The sequence below is a fragment of the Haemaphysalis longicornis genome, unplaced genomic scaffold, assembly GCF_048455015.1.
Source record: "Haemaphysalis longicornis isolate Haplotype H1 unplaced genomic scaffold, Haemaphysalis longicornis Haplotype H1 scaffold_5, whole genome shotgun sequence".
NCBI lineage: Eukaryota > Metazoa > Arthropoda > Arachnida > Ixodida > Ixodidae > Haemaphysalis > Haemaphysalis longicornis.
In genome coordinates, this window is record NW_027526385.1 from 148,511,129 (window position 1) to 148,534,272 (window position 23,144).

The 23,144-nt window shown below is 41.9% G+C and overlaps 1 protein-coding gene across 1 annotated transcript; it reads left to right on the top strand.

The window, feature by feature from the left end:
- Positions 1-296: 296 nt before the first annotated feature.
- LOC144138727 (uncharacterized) lies at positions 297-21,452 on the top strand. Its single transcript, XM_077671136.1, has 9 exons — positions 297-455; positions 3,036-3,082; positions 7,862-7,900; positions 12,646-12,681; positions 13,587-13,680; positions 14,471-14,640; positions 18,748-18,795; positions 19,390-19,425; positions 21,200-21,452. The coding sequence occupies exons 1-9, from the start codon at positions 386-388 to the stop codon at positions 21,353-21,355; spliced, it is 696 nt and encodes a 231-aa protein (XP_077527262.1). The 5' UTR covers positions 297-385; the 3' UTR covers positions 21,356-21,452.
- The last annotated feature ends 1,692 nt before the right edge of the window (positions 21,453-23,144 follow it).

A 23,144-nucleotide genomic window follows, 5' to 3' on the forward strand; every position in this document is an offset into this window, starting at 1 on the left:
TGGGATTTGTGGCATTCACCATATTGTCGTGATCACTTCCGTTTATGCTGTTATACTTTATCCTTGACGGGGCAACTGAAAATATTTGCCACCTGAGACAGGACCGAGGGGGCAGCAACATGTTTTTCTATGCGCGTTTTAGCACAAACACCATGACTTCTCTTTTGCCAGCTTTACGACTTCCCGGCCAAACTACGCAGTTCCCTTTTTATGTAAAAAAAAATGAAAGCAAAGCAATCCTTGACGCATAACCCACTGCGCCAAAAACAGCCTTCGGGGGGTATAAATCTCCATCACGCTTCGTAACCGGGCGGTAAGTTCTCTTCAGCGCACATCGTAGCGTTCTCTTGTTACTTCGCTCTGAGAAGCTTTGACTACCACTGACATGGCACTGCTAGTCTTCATCATAGCCACCGGTATTATCTTGCCGGGACTCGTATCGGCTGGATCATCGCGTAAGAAATTCCTTCAATTTTAATTAACATGCATAAATATTATTTTTTTCAGTAGAATATTTCTTACGCCATAATATTTTATCATGTTAAATCTTTCTCTAGCAAGCCTTCTTCGTTTTGGGGAACAAATTTTATAAAGTGTATAGACAGAAAATATTCCTTAGTTGTAAACGCTTCCGGCATTTAATAACGGAGGGCAGTGTATATCCTAACACCCGGACTTTTTCATGTAATCGAGTGATGTGACCTGTTATATCTACAAGCGGTTTTGTTCCTTTACTCCTGAAAAAACACTTGTAGTATACATACATTACGCATCGGCGAAATTACGACGGCACCATAAAATACTGTTGATTGTTCGCATGCCTGTAGCAAGACGCCAGCTACAGTCATAGTTTTTATACGTACTTTATGCATCTACACAGATGCAAGTGAGAGCAGGGAAAATAATTTAGCGCCAGAATACGATGTAGTTTAAGGTAGAGAATACCTTTAGTAAATTGCTTCCATAAATTACGAATACAACAAACTAAAACCCCCAGCAGAAGTTATCTCAGGCCTCATGCAAGATGTACTGGTATTTCTTCAATCGCATTTGAATGTCTTATCAAGCGCCCCGTGCTTTGAAATTTAACTATTGCTTTCTTACGATTTTGAAAGATTTGAGAGAATGATGTACGCTTAAAATAAAGCTTAGGGAGGCACGTTTTTGTATTACTATTAACATTGAGCTGATCCTTTGCCACCGACTATACAGACCTGCCGCCATTATGTGGTGTCACGTGCGCTCCCTCTATTCGTTTATTTTGCACTGCTCTGAACTGCGAAAGGGAACCCAAAATACAGAACTGCGAGCAGACAGGCAGCCTTTCGTAGCCGCTAAGACCAACACCAGATGACCCAGCCGCAACCATTACGGCGTGGTTTCGAACCCAAGATATATATCCCCCTCTTGACCAGCACATCGTCACAACAGAGGAGCACATAATAACGGCAAACGTAGAATTACTACGTACGAATCGCTGAGTTTGAAATAAAATGTGATGCTTCCGCAATCACACTTGTAATTAGTTTTATTTTCTCCTTGAATTTTCAATTGAATATCATTTTGAGGAGAAATCTTGTTCAGTCACAATATTTTTTTCAGAAAATGAGTTCTTAGAATGTTTCCCAGGATGTAATAAAGGTATAAATGTATTCGCATGCTATAGGCCCGAAAAATATATATTCCGTGCCCTACTGGTTCTAAAACACACTGAAGTGTATTATCCAAAGTTATATTTCGCGCTGCAAAGCGCAGTTTCAACCTTCTCGTCTAGCCGCCACAGTGACGTAACAGCCGTTTTCCTTGTCATGCGATATTATGCTTTCAGCGTTCGATTTTCAATCATTTCCTTGTTTTATAAACCTTTTGTCTACTAATTGACGTGTTAGACCGGCTAAACGCGAATATAATTGATTTTCTCGGGCATGTTTTGAGCAGCTTCGAAATTGGAACGAAGAAGTACGCGAGAAAAACACCCTTTTCAAACCAAAAGTTCAAAATGCCTCTACAACGGAAGAATAAGCATTCTTCCATATAAGGATCGTGCATTCCATAAGCAATAAGGATCGTGCATTCAAAAATATAATAGTATAGGGTATTTAAAAATTCTCAACAACCTATTTTCGTGTCCCCTGTAACCTTATATAAGAAGGCTTTGTCTGTCACCATAAATCAACACAAAAGCCGCGGGCTGTACTGACCAGTATCGGGTCACATAAGGATTACCGCAACATAAGACGCATATCTCGAACGGCGTTGTTTTATTTTAACACTTCCGAGTATGAAAACAACTTTACCATCACTTTCTAAAGAAATTGAGAGAAGCGTGAAAGCATTCTAACATCAAAACGGCGTCATGACGTCGCTAAACGTGCCTCCAACCTTCTCTGAAACTGCGTCTAATCGATCGTCAAGACTTGAAAGTCCGAAGCCGAAAACGAACTCATGCGGCCGTTTTCCGCTCACTAAATAAACACCTCTGCAAACGAAATAACTGCATCCCGATACGTCGTTTATGTGATAAAGGTATAGTATTGCACTTCTTCATGATCGATGCGTGTATTGTCTTATCAGGAACCATTCCTTCCTCGCAATTTTGAAGTAACCCATGGACGCCCGGTTTTATGCACACGCCACGTGTCCAGATATCTTATCAGTGCTTTTCGGTCAACCTACTAGTCTATAAGGTAATGCATTATTTTTTGGACAGGCCACCACCCGTCTAATAAAGATATCTTTCTCTTGAAAAGATGTTTGTAAAAACCTTTGGAGTTAATATTGCTTTGAATGGAACTGGGTCAGCAATGCAACCTATTAAACGTCTCAAATGGCAACACCAGATCTTTCTGGTAGACCACTAAGGCTCGTTAAGGGTCCCTGGCTTCCAATATAAATTCATACGCAGAATTTATCGGTGAGTCAAGATGGCTCGTGCCCACGTTTACTTCGCCTTGGTTCACATATGAATGCCTTTGACAAATCTATTCGGAAACCTCAAACATTTTGTATTCTCTCTTGTTTTCTGTTTGTTCCAGCGGAATGCCTCCGGGTTAGCGTCACGAACTTTCTCGACATAGGAACGGTGAGTGATTGCGGGCACCAAAACGCAGCTATTATTAAGCAAACAAAATAAGGGCCTAAACCTAATAAACAGAAAACCAAAGATTTATTCGTTGTTGCGATGTGGACTGCAACCCAACTACTCATAAGCAGCTTCTGGATATATATATAACAGGTGCTCACTGAGGCCGAACTAAAAATTCGGTAATCGTTACTCGTGGTATTTATCACTGCCACAAACCACCCAAACTGGACCTGTTATATAAGTGTAGAATCAACCGGAAAGCAGATATCACGTATGCCGCGATCGGATAGCCACCCCCAAATGATGGACAGCACATTACCTCTCTCGCTAGAGAGAATGAAATACCACAAGTGCGGCGAGGAAGTAACTTGTGTGGCCAACAGGGTTATTATGTAGCCCATTTGATTCAAAAGTTTTTATAAAACATATTACTGTTATGCTGAAGTAAAAGTCTTCTGAGTGACACAAACAGGTAGATTGTCATAGAAATGCTAAAAACTGCCATTTCTCAAAGAAAGATCTATAAAAAATAAAAATATAATTTTTAAGAAACGTCGAAAGCGCCGTTGAAAACGCCAAAAAGGAAATCGTTTTTTGCCCGAGTTAGTAAAATAAAAAATATTCTGAAAAATTTGTCACTGCAGACCAAAACCGAGAAAACCAACCCTTCCTCCGCTGGAAACAGGGATGCACGCGAAGCTTTTCCTACAGTGTGAAAGCGTAAACCAACCACTTGGAGAGTCCCTGTGTAACCATATGCTCAACCCCTACTTGCCAAACCCTTTAATCGGTCCGACGTTGTCGTTTCGCCTGGCTTTCCGACTGCTAAAACGCAGATTAGATCGCCGAGCACGGGAACATTCACAGGCCCCCTCGTTGCTTCATGCTGCCTGCTCCCCGGCGGAGATTAACAAGTTCGGCCTAACCGTGCCGCAGTGGGCCTTAAACTGGCGAGAGACGGCGTGGGCGGAGCGACCAATCCCTCCTTTCCCTGCTCCGCTAGAAGGAGGGGGGGGGGGGGGGGTTGACGCTTGTTATTCGCTGGGCGTATGGCGTGATCCGGCGAGCCTTATCGTCCGACCGGGTGGTTTCCCGCCGCACGCTACGAAAAAGGAGGGGTTTTCGGCAGCTACGCGGTTGTAGGGAGGGAGCCGTGAATAGGGAGTTTTGCCTTATCACGGCTACAACACAGACGGCGATACAATAGAAGCTCTTATTCAAAAACACGTCACGCATGCCATTTCCACATTATGGGGCCATCGAGTAACCACACACAAATAGTAGGCAAGACACCCGCTAAAGAGAATGGTACACGACGAGTCCAGTTAGCCCTGTTAACTCATGGAGAAGAAACGACGTAAAAATTATTAAAACCTTTAGAGACGCCTATCTTAGCTGGAACTGGGTTGGAAAGAAGGGTGGTATGTGTAACGCCTAGAGATAGAAACCGAATAGCATGAATTATTTAATAAACGCAAGAGAAAGGTGTTTTCACTTGACTTCACAAATTGGACACCGGAAATGGTCCTATGTGGACGGGTTTAACGAATGCTGTTTAGTAGTAGCATGGCCAGTACGTTTGAATTTTCCATGATACGTTAATGTCCACGCAATTTTGACGCAGTCGTAAAAGCATGTAGTGGTATTCAACACTCAATGTTTGAGGTTTACATTGATTGCGTTGTCTCTATAATGCTGCAAAATCAGCTATGACATTGTTATTATCATACCATCCAACAAATTCAGAAATATTTAATTATGTGAAACTGGCTCCCTCTGTAGAAATCGTCCGACCTCAAGATTGTAGGGGAACTATCGCCTCATTATTCCCGTTGTGTTGTGGCAGACCTTAAAGGAAATCCACATTTACAAGTGGTTACTCCTATTAAAACGTGGCACTTAAGAGTGCTTAAGGAAAACTGCACATTGAGAAAATTAGTAGCTCAGAAACCTCTCCCGAGGCTAGAGAATCAGCGATCACAGAGCCCAATCCGGTTGGTCTTATAAATGTTGACGCGAAAATAAGCATGCTCTCATAATGAGCACCTCGATCCGAGGGTTCTTTCGTCCCCCAGGCATTGAAAGGACGCCTGCTTGTCCCGTCGTGTTCTTCTGTGTCCTGTGTTTACCGCTGGTTTTTATTTCATTCGAACATGTATCAACTATCCCGGTCCAAGGCCTTGGCATTGAGACAGCTCGGTCGCTTTGAAGCATTAAATCAAGTTTTTCGGGCAACGTGTGCTGCGGCCGAGTTGGCGAACTTTATTTAGGCAGGCACACCGTCAACGTCAGCAAAGATAATGGAGGCTGCCAGTGTGAAATGAACAAATTGAGAGGCATTACTATAAGTATTTTTTTAATTTCGAACACTTCTTTTCGAACACAGCCATCCAGGTACTCCACAGATTTTTAAAGCGGAGCCTCCTATGCTTCACTGATGGCGACGTTGCCCCAAAACGCATTGCCGGCAAGCCAAGCGTCTCAGACGGTAATGATGATCATGGGTTAGGTGAAGACCGTTGAAACGCGAAGCTTTTTTTGGTCGCAACCCAGTGCCTTCAAAGTCTAAATTCAAAGTCCCGCATCTGAATTGTTACGCCCAAAACGCAGTGAAGGAATTCCATCTTACACAATGGGTTTCCAGAAATGCGCATCAGGAGCCTCACGAAAAAACGCTTCCCGGGTTCGCGGTCGAACCCGGGTCACCCGCATTATGAAACCGACGTTCATACGATTGCGCCATTCACAGACGCTCTGAGTAGTTTGGATTTTGCATTCCAGCCCAAGTTGCACTGGCGGAAGCTTTGCGTTTTGACCATCTTTCTTTTTGACGTCATGCTTTTCTCATAAGTTGCAAGTTTTCGCAATAAGCTCTCAGTTTGAAGTAGGTGCTTGTCTTGGTGTCTCTTATCTCTTTCTTCAGCTTTGCCCTCCACCTATTTAATTTCTAAAACTACAATCGTCCGCATTCGGTTGGGACTTGTATGGACCGGATCCATGTTTGATTTGGCTGTACAAAGGTGCACCTTTTAAGCTTACCGAAGAAATGTGAGCTTAACGCCCAGGAACCCTTACAGTCCATCCACGAGCAGCATCTATAATGTTTCTACCATAACTGACTCTGGCCTGCGTGCGTAGGCGCGGAGTTATTGCTAGAAACCCTTAGAGAAAAAGCTTGATGAACATCTGCGAGAAGGCTTGTTTTGATTGGAATATCCCCGCATAATTTTTTTAGCGAATTCAAAATGAGGCGCGAGTCGCACAAACAGTGCCCAAAAATTGAAGTTTTCTCGGCAACTTTTTATGATCTACATTACAACCACTCCTTAGCGAACAAGCGAATACCAACTTAGACTTACAATTTTTCCGCTTTACCTTTTTTCAGTATGTAGAGGTAAATCTAAGCATATTTCTAGGTAAAAAAAGCATCACCATTTAAAGCGTTAACGTTTGGTATGTACCTTGTATTACACCCGGTCTCTCTCTGTATGAAATAAAAGTACCGTTCGTGGTCATGACTCTTGCTCATTGCCACTCAAATTATGAAAACCGAGGAACCCAAACGTTATTGGAGGCGTAGTGAATTGAGGAACATTATTGAGCTCAGACTTACTAGTCGATCAAGATCATTGTTTGACATGATCATTGCTGAAGCACGTGGCCCGTGATCACAAGAGCTCCGCTTATCAGAAATGGCTAACCATTTGGATGGCGCGGCAGTCGCTTAAAAATGTGTTCTCTTTTTTATGTGTAAAACACGTTTTGAAAAGAATCGCGTGCCCGAATTAAGTTGCGCAAACAGCTTCACATCAGCGTACCCAGACTGAATAACACGTTTTGCAATATGGAACCGAAATTCAAGTGTGAACCGTTAATTTTTGTCAAGTTGGTTAAGCATCTGCCACGGAGAAGTACATTTTTATAACGTTTGAATGACCCCATGGAGAGGGTCAACTGCAAGCGGCACCTCACTGTGGCAAATAGTTATCCCTGCTATCATAAAAGTTTATTACAAATCTTTTTTGCCGTGGTGGAGGCCGAAAACCTACTGAAGCTCCGCATAATATGCAACAATTGCTCTGTCCATGAGATGACTTACAAAGATAAATAAAGCTGCTTCGTGTTTACGTTCAATTAAAACAGGACCATTGCTTCTGGTCAGCTGATATTTTACCGAATTCATAAGCGGCTATCCTGTCAATGACATGACCATTGTCAATTCCTTCGAGCTCAGTTATCTTAAAAACACACTTATTATTTTCTCACCAGTACCTGCGGTGTGCAAAATGCACAAAGCACCCTGAAACAAAGAATGTGTTAATCAAAACAGCAACAAACGTCCTTTGCACTATTTTATCGGACACGTCATTAGAACCTTCGCCATGTCCTCTGGGATCGACGCATGTGTTCACTCGGTGGTGTTCCTTTCTTCAATCCACGGTGTTGGTGATTTTATTCCCTATAGTTTTCTACTATATCACATCAGTAAGAAATATACTGCGCCTAGGATTAGAAATAAGACCCAAACAATTGTTCAACAGTGTCAGCGGAATACATCTACATTTTTATATTATCGTCACTTTCGTGGCCATTTCTATGTAGGGCCACTTTGGTCTAATATTTATTTCTCGGTTCATACGCGTCGAATCAAAGTTGCTTTGTGAAAAATGAAACAATAAACTGACGCAAAAAAATATGTTTTGTTGTTCTAGTAAGCGCTTCTGTCCAATCACGCCTTTTCATTTTGTGCGATCTGTTTCTGTGTGCATTGTCTAGTGCCTGGCAAACAAAGGAGACCTCTGCAGCTCATCAAGCGTGAGTAACGTTAACCTTTTACGTTTTCTATGCTCACTTAGAACCTAATATCCACAAAATGTTTCGAGAACTATGTCGACGTTGCAGACATACAAAGTGTTGAAGAATTAAGCATGTACGAGCAAGACTATCTTTACTACAGTACTCGGGTAACCAAGTTTAATACGTTGCGCTCTGCAACCTGAATGAAGTCAAATGTAATTCACATTAGGAGAGAAAGAGTAGACGTTTTTTGAGCTGTATAGCTGGAGTGGACCCTTATTTCAGGAAGCCATGGGTTATCCGCGCCATTGTAGCCCGGGTTACGAGGGGTGCTTGCTCCTCAAGGCGACAGCTGTTCAACGGGATCCGCTACTGCTCACGGGAACAGGGGTTTGGAAGATGCACAGCAAAAAATGGGATTCTGCACGTAATGCGGAAACTAGGATGTTTATGTTGCATCCACAGAATATACCAGCACCTCAGAGATAGGTGCCAGACCATTTACCTGTGCATTAATTTCAACACGGTATCATATCAATGCTACTCGGAGGACTTTGAAACGTCTCCCATGCATGAATGACAATACTTCTGAGGAAGGTAGGGGCGCAGAGTGGGTGAGGGTGGAATATGGTTTTCACGAGGCAGTCAGGCGACTTAGTACGAAGGCTTTTGACCTTTTAGTGTTTCTTATGGGACTCTGGATTGCATTTGTAAACAATGCATGCCACGTTTTTGGAGAAATTGAACCTAGGATACATTTTACAACCTGAATAAAATCTGGAGAATTGCAATTCACACGGCCAAAAACACACCAACCGCATTGTCGCAGAAAGTAAAGCGCGTAAACTTCTCACATCTAAATCAGGCTTCCTACTACTGTAGCGCAAAAAATTAACGATGACATAAAGGACATGCGTTCCTCGGCATTCGGTCCGGTCACGTGGAGGAAACAAACAAACGAGCAAACAATTAGGTTATCCGCAGCAGGGACAGTAATGGACAAATGAAATGAGACAGAGAAAATATGAACAGAACACGCAAAATAGAGCAATGCTGTTCGTTGACATCCAATAATGGCGCGCTAGTGCATTTTTTGGAAAGCCCCGTTTTCCAACTTTGATTTTGAAACTAAGCCCCGCGTCATTTTGACTTGCATGGGAAAAATTGCGCTGTTTCTGTGTTCTGCTTCATATTCTTGTTTTCGCGTTACATTTGTCCATGACTGTACAAGTGAGCTACATGGAGAACGGCCTGTGTCAGCCCATTGAAAGAGACGGACAACCAATTTTTCTTTAGTTATTGTTCTCTATCCAAATGAAAGGATATCCCTTAAAACACCTTAATGCCATACGTTTTTGGTGATAGCGCCCTAGAACTTTTTAAATCAGAATTTTCAAATCTACAAACCACCCTTGTCCTCCCAAAAATAATGCTGGTTACCAAGGCTGTATAGTAGTGCGGCAACATACTTTTGTCCATATGCAGGATGAAAAGCGGCATTTAAAAACTTGTCCCCTGCAAAATAATTTGAATTGCAGGCTTCTTCATTCTTTGATGTACTTTTTTATGACCAAGTTAAAATAATCGCTCCCAATTTGGTTTAAAATTGCTTGTTGATTGATTGATAGTAGGCTTTAACGCGCGGACGCAACGCAGGCGATGCGACTCGCTGCGTGTCTTTAAAACTTTCAAAAAAAACGTTTAAAATACATACACAATTTAAACTTATACAAATACTTGTCTTAAAGGGTTTTCAATAGGTCAATAAATGTTTCAGCAGTTTCAGTAGCTGCAAGGTTCGCACGTCACGTGACCAGGTCACGTAACGTAGTGTCATGCCTCTACTATGAACAGCCACATTTCAGATTTCGGAAAGCTTAGTGCCAAATTAAAATGATCGTCACCAATTTGTTCAAAAATTGTTTGTTGACTGATTGATTGTAGGCTCTAACGCGGCGACGCAAGGCAGTCGATGAGGCGCTCCGTAGTTGAGGGCTCGGAACTAATTTTGACCACCTGGGGATCTTTAACGTGCACTGAAATCTCCAACCCATGCGCGTATTTCTTTTCGCCTCGATCAAAAAGGCAGGGAATAAATTGCTTGGGGTTACCCCAATATATAAAGCGGTAACTTTCATATAACCGGATAAAATATACTCGGGAAAAATCAGTTGAATGTCTCTTTAAATGATTTTAAGTGCCTATACAGTTAGCAAATTTAACTAGACATCTAGTCTGTGCAACACAGCGGTAGTATTTCGATAGGGTGCCGATTTTGTAAGGCGTAAAACGTGAACTTTGTACCCGCTATTTTTATTGTGTATTTTCTATTTTTTTTACCTCAGCTGTGATTATTTGCTATTTGTATGAAAAATAAAATACATGCAAATCTTAATGGTGTAGCTACATCGTTGTCTCCTGTCTAAGCACACCACGTGGAGTATGGCTGACAAGGCTCCAATCTGGGCAGCACGCCAAAAAGGATTAATATAATCGAATGTGTTTTTACTTCTAATAAAAGGACATTTCGCTGCAATTATCTTTGGAGAGTATCACAAAGATTGACAGACGTTTATTGCATACGCGGCTCAACCTAAGGGTTTTCATTTGTTCCCTTAACTAGAAACATTAAATTATGCACATTGTTTGACAGGTAGCCAACGCAGGTACTGAAAGGCAATTTAGGCAGTTCTTTTTTCAGCTAATTTACCCATGGAGGGATGGCTTGCCTTTATTACAATAATAAATAATTTAATCTGAAGAAGATCAAGGAGGATAGTGCCCTCTCTCGCGCTGTGACATGATGCAACACGATGCAACACGTTTCAATGGTACTGCAAGTAAATCTAAAAGGCGACATCTGGGGAGAATTTCAGACAAAAGCGAAGAGGCGTTTTTGCTTGAATTTAGCGCATTAACTAGGGGTGTTTCTGATTTTTCTTCAAGCCTGCGTGCCCTTTGCATCTTAAATGTTTTCTATACAAATATAGTATTCGGTGTGCTTGTTTAGATATAGAAGCAGCATACTTGACTAAACTTTAAAGGTTGTAATTTGAGTACTTTTTAAATTTTTAGTCACAAATTTGGAGAAAAAATTTGTGCTCTATGGCGGATTTGACGTGTTAGTTAAAAATTTTTAAATTTTTGTTAACTACATGCTTTTTTAGAAACGTACCTAACTAGGCGAAAATTGACCATAAAATGCACAAATTGCTCCTAATAAACATTTTCTTTGAAAAACTTCGTTAAAGTTCGCCTTGGCGCAAGAGAAGGTAGCGGCTGGGGTATTCTTTGTCTCTTTGCCAGACTTTTTGTGAGACAACCTTTCTTTCAGGGAAAATATTGCTGCGTTTGGATAAAACGATCTTCAGGGAATGACATTTAAATATTTTAAAAATCATAGAGATCGACCAGAAGCCCTTTTTAATCTTATCTGAAATCACCAAGTACCGGTTTTGAATGATTTTAGGGTATAACGTGCCGACGCAACGCAGGCGATGAGGCGCGCCGTAGTGTAGGGCACCTTAAAAAATAGCACAAAAAACACGGACGTAGAGAGGTTACACAGACACGTGCGCTGACGAGTGGAGGGCTCCAGAATAATTTTGACCACCTGGGGATTTTTGACGCGCGCCGAAATCTCGTACACACGGGCGTTTTTGCTTTTCGCCTCCATCAGAAAAGCGACCGCCACGGCCGGGAATCGAACATGCGACCTCGTGCCCCAGTACCCGTTTTACCGTCACCGCCATAGTTTCTTCAGCGACAAATGTACTCCAGCGTCAAGATTACCTTAACGCCTCTCTGCCCGGTGCCAAATGATTGACAGTCCCGAAACGGATTGTTGATATTACTTACTTGGTATTTGTTTGCAAGTGAGGCAGAGATGCGGAGCAAACGATGCATCTTTGTTTACGCGATCAGGAAGAATGGCGTACGCAATTATTGCTATGCCACTGTCAGCTAAGCTAGGAATAAAGGTTTGCTGAAGTTCGACCGCGTGTAAATTTGAACTAAGCGAGGTAACTTAAATTCTTGTGTAAACGTAAAAGCACATTACATCTGTGTTATATTGAAGCAGAGGTAGAGCACGCACAGTAGAATTGAAGATATAATGTCGTAACAGTGAATGCTTCCCGTCGCAAGGGCTCAGCACCTGTATTGTGTTTCTTCAGAGGCCAAGGACGAAAGTTTTTTCCCGGCCGTTGTGGCCGTTCCTGTAATAAAATAGAGAACAAGAACTCCCGTGTACTGACCTTTCGGCGCACTTTAAAGATCCCCAGGTTGCCAAAATTATTCCGGAGCCCTTTGCTACTACACATCTAAAAGCAGGGCCTATTGATTGCGATATTAAGATTGTGATCCCTCGATTACGATTTCGCAAATCTGTTTCTTTACTGTATTATAATTCAAAATATTCAGAGCAAAAAAATGCTCAAGTCAAGTTTCAACATATAGATGAAAATGAACTATTTCCTAATAAAAGCGAACAACACGTTGGAGCATAAAAAATTATTCCGAACTAGATGTACACTGAAGACGCTAGAAATCCGCGTCATCTCAGTGGTGTCTACTTTTAAAATTTCACGGCCGTCTGCTTTGTCGAACGAACGAACATGCCGACGATGGTCATTGAATGGTGGTGGGAAATTCAGTTCTACTTGTTTTTTCGTCGACTAGTTTTTTTTTGTATCAGTGCATTGTGAAGACGAATGAAGGATGTGATTACATGTTATGTGTTTTCCGTTTCGTTTTACTTGAAGGTGGGCGTCCCGGCATTGTTGGAAAAATTACTGGAGGTAAGATCGTGGTCCCTGATTCACAAATACTTTTATTTTGCATTAACTCTCTTCACCGCAGCTAGAGTCGGTGATGAGATAGTCATAAGAAAACATGACTCGTGGCCTCAGAGTGCTCATCCCACAAAAAATTGAGCTGGCACTTCATGCGCTTCAATTTATTATCACATCATCCCTCTCGTATCCGTAATGGTGTCAACATCATCACCCCTTTGAAGCCTCTACTTCTGACATACCTTCCGAAACTACAAATACAAAGATATAAAATGCGAATTCTCAATTTATTGTGATTGTGAATATCTTTTTCCCTGTGTACGTAACATCGCTAATCACTTACGACAGTTTTCGAGGCATTCATTTTTTTTAGTTTATTTTGTACGTGCACAGAGAACCAGCAGGTATTTTGTATTGGTGCATATGTCAATGCAACAATTTTATTGTTTTCCCAACGTGCCATTCATTCTTGCATTTTTCACCAGCAAAATATTAAGTTTGTTAGTGCACTCTCTACAAGAATTTAAAAGAGGGGATAATAGAAGACCGCATCGACTTCGTTTTCAGTGTCTAGTGTCTCAATCATTACTGTTAACACTACGCTTCTTCTCTTAACTGCACGGATAACGCAAGACATCTCATCCTCTTATTATTTGCTGGTGCATTCCCAGGCTCTCTGACGAGCCTCGCCGCCACACTGACCCTTGCGTTCTGTTGTCAATGCTATTGGTTACTCCTTAATGCTTCCCAACAAAATTAACCAAAAACAAACGAATTCTACACATGGCCGTTCAACACTTTCTTGACTATCCCATTACCCTGTTTTGGGCTTGCAAGCATGTATTAGTAAAAGTATTTCTCAATCTGTATAGTATATCCTGTCCTATCCCTCATTACAAATATTTTTTCAGTGCTTCTTCAAAGGATTGGCTAAGCTGGACGTCGCGGACCAAATTGTAATTCTGCAGCAATTCTTCTTCTACGCCTTGGAGAGGGCAACCAACGGTAAGCTTGTGGCTTGACTTTCTTTACAGCAAAAATAATTACAGTCGATATTATTAATGAACAATTGTTGAAACAAGCACTCATAGGCCGGCTAAAAGTTCATCTACTCTAAACATTTTAAGTAAGGAAAAACAGCATACCATGGCACATGCTTGCCTGAATTCAGGGTAGTCCCTAGACCTTAACACTATAGAACCAAATACTTACGATGCTAGTGATCCGTACGTTCATGCGTGAACCACCTGTTGATCCTATTTTTATATTACCCGATACGCAAAAATTGTCTGAGCTTTTGTGTGAAACATTTCTTTCTGTGTTGTTCTACTACCTTTCAGACATATATTGCATTTTTTGTTTTTGTAATGTGGGAAACATTTACGACTCAGGTATTTACACGAATCGTAGACTAGTAAGCAGAGAGCCCCTTTTTATATATTTTATATCGGCCAAGTTGTGTATCTTTACAGGCTTACATGAAATAAAATCTTTGTAATCGGTTATGGGGTACAAATAAGTAACTGCAATTATTAAAATTTCTCTCGTAATTACAATGTATTCCCCATGTGTAACTTCATAACTACAAAAGAAACGTTCATCCGGTCGTGTACATCGGCCTGAAGATGATATTTTTCAGTGTGATCATGGTGACAATGATGACGTCAGTACTCTCCTTTAAAACCGACGAGCTTTGAGTACAGCAGTACAAACGCCAAAAAAAATCGCCTAACTGAACAGAGGCTCTCTTAACACAGATAACTTTATGTTGAACTAATGTTTCTTTTTTACACAGGTGCTGGGAACGATATATTTAAAGACTTGTGTGAAGGCCTGAGATCGATAGTTGCAACCCTCACTGGTGGAATAATCCAGCTGGAGTGTGGTAAACTGAAACTGAACAAAAAGATTATCTGCGATGATCCCATCAAGATTGGAATCCCCGCCACACTTGGAATCGGCGACGTGAGTTTGTTATAGAAACCTTGACTCAGCTATTCGTCCCTCCTGTTTTAGGCAGATGAACGCTGAATACATGGTTACGCTTCTTGCCAAAACGGTTAGTCCAAAATTTTATACCATCAAATATTGCAAAAGTGCAAGGTCATTGAAGCTTCAAGTGGTAACCAAAATCCCCTACAGCAAGTGGTGCAAGATAATACCTACATAGGTGCATACGACTACGCACCCTCAATCGTTTAATAATGCTACAGGGGTGACGCATATGGGCAAAATTAAAAATGTCTTGTTTTTACCATCGCGTCAATATTTCTCGCAATTTATCCTTACACAAATGATCTCAGCTTTCTGAGAAACTTGGAGCCCGTTCTGTAAGTACAAATGGAAAGTTCATATGCAGCTATCGCAAAAATGGTGTAAATATAATGCTCTTGCAAGAAGTACTCGTTGAACGTAAACGCTTGCTGCAAAATCAGTATACAATAGAAGGAAAATAAGTAGGTTGTTCTTAAAATGCGTGTTTTTTGGCGATTGTCCTGGTGGTTACAACGACAACTAGAATATTCCATAATTTTGTATTTTCTCATTGCGTCTTCCACTGATGCAAATAACCCACCAACATATCTCCTCCCTAACAAACTTTACATTACCGAAAGCATTCGCATTAAAAGTAAATAGCAATATTACATAATCCCGCTTGTATACCGCTGATTTACTAAATAAGTAGCCCCTTGAGCACCGTTTTTTTTTTCGTGGACCGTGAATACGGCCCTGTGCTTACGCCGTCAGTAACTTAAAGAAAACACGAAATACGCGCACAAACAGGTCATCAAACTCACGTGGCGAGAATGGGGGCTTCCCGGTGGTGGACAATTGGTGAGCTGGATTAAAGTAACACTGACAGAGTAGGGTTAGCGTGATCGCGGATGAATTGATGTTGAAGGGAAAATTAAATATTTTCTTAAAGCGGGGCCTTAGATAACGTAACGGGATGCAGTATAAGCTGGTCATTCAATTGTATTGCGCAATATCTAGAGTGCCCAGCCCGTAGGCAGCGTCGCTCTTAGATTTATTAAGAACTGCTGTCCTAGGGTGCTGTATGATTGCAGTGCCGTACGGACGCTGCCACTTGAGGCTGTAATCATGAATGGTAAACCACATGTCAGAAATATAAACACTATTACAAAGACTCGAAGTAAGCAGTTTACCTACTATAGCAGGGCTTATCTGGGCTTGGTTGTATACGCCACGTTACGTCTCACGCAATGTTTGTGTTGCCTGCTATTCAAACCTCCGCACGTTGACAAAATATGGTAGCTCAAGGTAAGAAATTTTATTATAAAGCAAAAAGCGGACATTCTCCGACTCGTCGCCTGTCCTAAGGAGGCACCTGCGCTCAGCCGGTGCTTCCTAAAGAGTCAATTCTTTGATATCCTGAACCGCATGTCGAATTCCCTGATAAATATTTCTGGGAACAGCTTCTGAGAAACCGAAACTACCTTTAACGTCCATTCACCAGTTAAGCAGCAAGAGCCTGTTTACCCGGAAGGGAGAAGGCGTCTTAATTTCGGTCTGATTCGTTCCAGTCTCTGTAAATGCACAAATACACGAAGCCTAATCCTTCACTGCTCCCTCCAACGCCACAAAATTATAGGTATTCGCCAAATAAACAAGGCCCAATGGAAAGCCGCTTTCAAACAAAGCGTTTTCCAGCCCACACTGGAATTTCCTACTAAATATTGTTATCGCTCTTGTGCTGTCCGAGCATTCGCTGGAGGTGACATAAAGGACAATTTTAGATATGCGTATAGAGTACATGTTTTCGTTTTTTTTTGCGGGATGCTAAAATTTCAAGAATTACCTTTTTTTCTTCATTATTCGCTATTTTGCGCAGCAGACAGCCACCCGGTTTCACCACAAAATAAAATTAGGTCACAAGAGTGAAAACTATTGAACACCCCTCTCCCTCTCAAATAGAGTAACTGAAAAACACTGTTGAATTAGACGCGAAAGTACAAAAAACAATCTAAAGCTTCAAATATGACATCGTAACTACGTGCACTCAAGGTGCCACGGCACTTGTAATGACGTATGAGCGCAGGGCTAATAGTACTGCTTCTCAAATCAGTATCTATACGGCAGTATAGAATGTTATACAGATTGGCTTTTTCCCATTTATTTCAAATGAATTTCCTGCACCTAAATATCACTACATGGAGCTGACTGTACACTCCAGTGCAAGGTTTTCGCCACAGACCCCTCACGAGGATCCATCATGTAAATTTTACGTGTTGCTGAAAACCATCCCCGGGCATGTTTGATGCGCTACATTGGCAATACGTGCAGAGCGCAAAAGCCCACGCTAAACTTAACACACAGCTTCCTTGTCAAAAATTACTACTCACCGCAAGATTTAGGCTTTTTTCACAACTCCCAAAAAAACTATCACTCCCTGCCTCCGCTAAGGTGACAGCTGTCTTCTCAAATGCACCAAGGACACTCATGTGCTTTGCGCAAATATTTTGGGGCATTAGTGCAAAAAATACATTTAGCTGAAACCATGGTATTTATTTCAAAGCCTTTTCGTCTAACGACAAAGGGGGCTGAAACTTGAAGCTTTCTTTTATCAAAACACCGAGTAGAATCAATGGCTAATAACGTTAAAAATTCGTTCGTTCTCGTCTGAGGTCGGACTTTGATGATGATCATCATGCCCTTGAACTTTTAGACACGCACCCACTCGGGTGCAGTAACCAAGCATAAAGTGTTGACTGTACAGCTGCGTTTGATGGGCCTTTGTGGAAACCCATTGCGGAAGTTGGCTTTCTTTCATTGCACCCGTTGCGCAAAAACAAAGAAGGACAACGAAGAAAACAACGAAGACGAGCGCACTCTAACAACTGAAATTTTATTGATTGAAACGAAGACCTTTATCATCATCACAAAAAAGTTTCTACACCGCACACAGCACCCACAGCAAACACGTGCCGGCTTCGGACATTACATACCAGATAGCAGGGATATTTCTTTCTCCAAAAAGACCACAGATGCCGCCATCGCTGCTACCTTGTTTGTAATGTTCAGCGTGGGTTGTGTGCGCTGTAGGAACTTCTTTGTGATGACGATTCGCAGTTTTGTAGACATATAGGTGTTCCGTTTCAATAAACATTTAGGTTACAGTATGCTCGTCCTCGTCGTTTTCTTCTTTGTCCTGGTTTGTTTTTTGCGCAATCGTTTCCATGGATAGATTCACACTAGGCCAGCTCGCGATGTTGGCTTTCTTGCGCAGCGTTCTGGGCGTAACGGTTTTGAATTTAGAATTTGACTTTGGAAATTGAAGACGTTGGCTTTCTACCAGAGAATGCTTCCCGTTGCAAACGTTTGCTTTCCTGCACTTCGCTTTGGGGAAACGTCGCTATCCGGCACACATAGAAAGTTTCGCTTGAGTACAGTATGTTGGGGTAAAATGTCCTGCATTTTCTTCACGACATCCGCGATTAAGTCTAAGAAAAAGCTACGTAAAGACACCTACAGCCACAAAAAAGAAGGTGAACAATAGCAATAATAAAGTGTTTACTCGTGTGTCTTCCCATTGCTCAGCACGGAAGCATACAGCGTGCGAGGTTTCCCTGTTTAAATAAAAGCGCGTGATAACAGGCCCCTAAAAAAATACTTATTTGCGAGGATTAACAAATTTGCAGCCACGATGCTTGTTTGTGTACTTTCTTGCGGTACCGAAACCACAAACCTTTTGTCTTTCATTGCGCAAAACTTTGCACCCGCGCACAGGTAGTGTGGCTGCCTATTTTATTTAACAAATATTGCGTCGCAACTGTCCCTGCTACGAAAACTGCACGCACAATGGCGAGGGTGCTTCCGCATGTCGTGGAATGTTCATCATTCCAGTTTCCCCATACTTTCACCAAGTAAGCTATTCGGAACATGAACACCGTTTTTTATTGCCGATGATTTGCTCCCATCTACTAGTAAAGTATGCGGCAGAATTTCTGCGCCTCTTTACACACGTGAACTATCTCACGGTTCAACATTTAAACCCTGGAACTTTTAAGAAAAGCGTCCAAACTTATATATTTCAAATCATTTTTGTTGCAGTGCGCCGGTAAACTTGGGCAAGTGTGCGCCAGAGGCCAGGTCGTGACGGTAAGATTCTTCGTCTTAGTGGATTTGTAATGCTGCAACGTGATTCTATGTATTAACGTAGAAATAAATTACACAAAATACAATTGTTCAGCAGATGCTCAACTGCCTGTAACATGCGTTTAAAAAGTATTTAATTTTGCCAGGCCTTACTCTTCACAATTATTAGCCAATGCCTGTGGGAAATTTATTTTTGTACCTGGAGGTAATTCTTATGAGCTGTGCAGAGGGAACCAAAGGTCTTTGAGATGCAAGCTCTTTATGCTTTTAAAGAAGAATACTGACACATCTGCACGCCTTGACGGGTGCACCCCATAACTCGAATAACGGCAAAAAGAGCACTGTAGTAAAAAGGTACTCCGTATTTTTTACGGGAAAATTGTCATCTGTTTGCTTGGAGCATCTCATCAAAAACCTGAGGCTTGGGCGTGTAGCAACTTTTGAGAAATTAAGTATTTGTAGATATTTTTAGGCCCATGAACAATCACAAATACCCGTTTATGGAGCATAAATCACGTTGAAGGTTTTGTAATTTTGTCGCTGCCCTTTAGAAAGTAGTGAAAACTCTTGGTGACGACAACTCGTTTTTGTCTGCAGACACCAGCACTTGAATCAATCTTCAGATACGTGGATGTGAGTAAAATATTCTGTCATTTTGCGGACGTATTTTTTGTCCGCTTTCGTGGTGGCTTTTTTCTTAAATAAATGTTGTTTTAATCAGTACTTTCTTAACTATCGTCAGACATAATGATATTTCAGGATATAAGTTATATGTATTTTATACTCCATTAAGATTGTGCTAGAAAATGCCGCCATAAGAAATAGCCATTCTACCCTACACCACCGCAAGTGGCCATGTAGTTTGATGAAAACTCAGACCAGGTATTACACCAAGGTCAGCAAGCTTGAGTAAGCCAACAATGATTTTGTGTCAGCCGCGCTAGCTCCTGGCCAAGGTGTTTTGCTACCGAGCCTAGGCACAAGCGTTAAGTTACGGTTCTTGCTTTCCTCATCCCATGCGGCCTCTCCAGAGTTCTCAAGGAACCCAGCTGTTTTGTGTCAAACTGTCCGCATTTAAGATGTCCCAATCTACAAACACCCCACCTTCTGAATGAATCGGACGAGTTTAACATGAATTAGCCGCCGTACAATAAAATGACAAAAAATGTACGGTACTTTTAGGCGTGGTACGCTCGAGTTTGTGACACCACTTAAACGCAGAACTTTTGGTCTGTCTGTCTGTCTGTCTGTCTGTGACTTGATTCAGCCACTCGGCCAAAGTGAAACAGGAGCTGCGCATAAGTCATATATACCCACAGCCAAATCTAAACGTCAAGGTCCAGTGTGAACGTTCATACTTGTCAACATTGTTGAACATGAACATAACACTCGGCAAGTATAATGCTGAAACTCACTACGCAAGTGATATTTGCAGCGTTTCCTTATAAAAACTTATGGGTGCTTGATATTTGCGATAGCTAATAAATACTTCATCAAATACAGGAAACCGTCGTCTGCTGCTGCCCGCGTTACTATAGCTCCTGGCGGCATCTAAGAAAAAAAAACTGCAAAGGCAACGAAAGGTTCCCCTAAATAGGTCCAACATTCAGCTTCGAACGCACGTGGAGCAGGGCAACGTGGGTCTATATTCCATAAACATTGTATTATAGGGTGCCTCGATTCACGCGCGTCTCCGCCGTTCGGCATCGAGGCACCCAATTCGGGGAAGTGGAACTCGGTAAATTTAATTTGACTTGAACAAACCTCTAGCATGTTATCTTGGGAGGAACGAGACGGGAGAAGAACAGCACGAGGGGTGAGCGGGAAAGAGAAGGCAGGCATTTACTTGGCAAGTGCACAAGTCAACCATCGTCTTTCATCGACATTTGCAACAAAATGTGCAGATACATGGCCATTTGTTTTACTTAAGGGTACAACGTACATCAAAAACAGTGTAGAGCTTAGTCCTCCATACTAGTGTTTGGCTTAAGAGAAGGCTAACAAACCACAAAGTTTGAAGATTTTCAGTGTATGTCTGTCTGATAAGAAAGGTTTGCCCTGAAAGTTTTGTTCAAAAAAACAAAACTTTCACTCGCTATAAAACGACTGAAGGCAGTGCCAAATTTCTTTAGTTGCGATGACCCTAAAAGATTGATCCATTCAGCTATACCAAATAGACAAATTCAATAGACTAAGCGTATCGAACAGACGAACAGAGGAAGCATGTACCCTAGTAAAATGGAAGCACTTAACTTGTATCTGTGATTTAAAGTATTTGATTTATGGCTTTACCCAAGAGACGTACCAATTAGTGCATTGTTTTTCTTGTAATATATATGCCCTCCACGGCTTGTTTTTATTGTATGTTTTGTGCGACTGAAGTTCCATTTTAGTCGTGTTGTTACAGTGCCTTCTTTACAACCTCTTCACAACGGATCCGGAAGGTGCCTTCGTGGAGGTTGCCTGTTACCTTATCAAGCTCCCAGCGAACCTCCTTGGAGCCGCACTTGGGAAACCCATATCGAAGTCGTTGCAGAAAGCCTTCCACGTTACGTGCCCCTGAAGGCCGCAGCCAAATATACGGGTTCTACTGTTGGCAAATTATGGCCAACGTCCCGAATATTCAAACAAAACAGAAATAAAGTGGCTCTGAGAGCAAATTTTGGAGCGTCATATTTTAAAGGGTGGCTAAGAGCAAATTGTGCCCAATTGTTTGGCGATCGCCGTGACCGCAGTTCAATTTAGAGCTGTAGCAACACGCATTTTATTTTTCTGTTGTTTTTTTTCCACGATATAGCTATCTTTCGCACCTACTACTGCAAACTGTCGCACCAACAACGATCACCCAAGTGATAACCCTCGCTGCATTGTAGACACTATTCTAGACACCCGAAATGTTATTTCAAAAGTTTTTAGGCCTATCTGCTGGTCGTTACGGACAAACACACGGCCACGAAAGTAACAAAACGGAAACTTGCACAAAAGAAAATTAACACTGAATAATAAAGCACAGTTCTCAATGCTCGACACACTTTTAAAGCGGCTCTGGCTTTCCAGGGTAGATTTACCGCATATGTTCTACTCAGACATAGGAGAAAAATTTGTTCGTGCAATTTATCGTACAATATTAGGCCCCAAAACTCCAATTCGGTAGGTAATGATGGTGTGATCGAGCAAGCCTATAAAAACAAAAGGAAACATTGAGGCGTACCACTCGTGGTTATACACTCATGATATCTTGCACACGACTAGTCTGCCAGCCAAAACGAAACGAGTGCCAACGATTATTTCGACGAAGGGCAACCATTTCAAATAACTGGTATTCAAAAAAACGCATACAAAATCGTTGAGGGTGGTTATAAATCTTCAAACTTTGTTTAGTCATTATAGCACTCAATATGGACCTCATCACATTTGCTTGAAAAAGGTGAATGGTCGCCGGGGGAATCTACAAACTGGAAAATTGTTTTAGCATTTTTACCAATTACAAACGGCTCCCAAGTCCGGAAAGTTTCCACATGGCAATCCACCGCCCCCAAGCGCATAACGTTGCGCCAGAGGCTAAACTGGGTCTGTAGCCAAGAGAACGTAGGTATGGCGCCAGTATAAATTTGCAACAAAATAGCTCCCGCCACTGGGTGATCATACTTTCAACAAGAACTACACAACGAGCAAAGGGCATTAGAGTGGTTTGATTTTATTGCTAGTGCCCTTAGCAGTTGTGTGAGGCTGCTTATTTCGGATTAAAAGTGTTGCTACTGTGCGTTTAAGACAAAGTAATTTACATCCGCCGCACATAACATAGCTGTTTATCATAGTACAGGTCCAGGAAAGACAGGAAACGAGCTGCAAAGAGCGTCTTACTTGGTTTCATGTTCCAATGCCGAAGTTTAGCATCTCCAGAACTTTCCCCTCCTGGACCTCTGGGAGCCAAGACCAAATCAGGAATTATCACGCCCCAAGGCCCCGAACCACTCCGCTTGAAGCTTCATTGTGCCTACTGGAAAGAGTGTGGTTATAAATCCCAGCAGCAGTGAGCTGCAGCCGTTGTCACGGGATCAGACTTACACCCGAGCTGTCCCGCAGGATTAGAAGAAATACGAAACACTAACGTGAAACCTGGGGAGGGGCAAAGCATGCATTGTATTGCTGTATTTCTGGCACCTTGGCCTTTTGGGCCCCATAGATGATACCGTTAGGGTGTAGAGGTATACAGTTTTGCTGTACGTCTCTTGTGTTTGAAGCATGAAGCGTTCTACACATGGCATCGAAAAACGAGTCTCCCGCTGGGTTCTCTTAGTGCGCATTTATCCCACGAAGACATATCGTTCTAGTGGGAGGCGTTAGAAAAC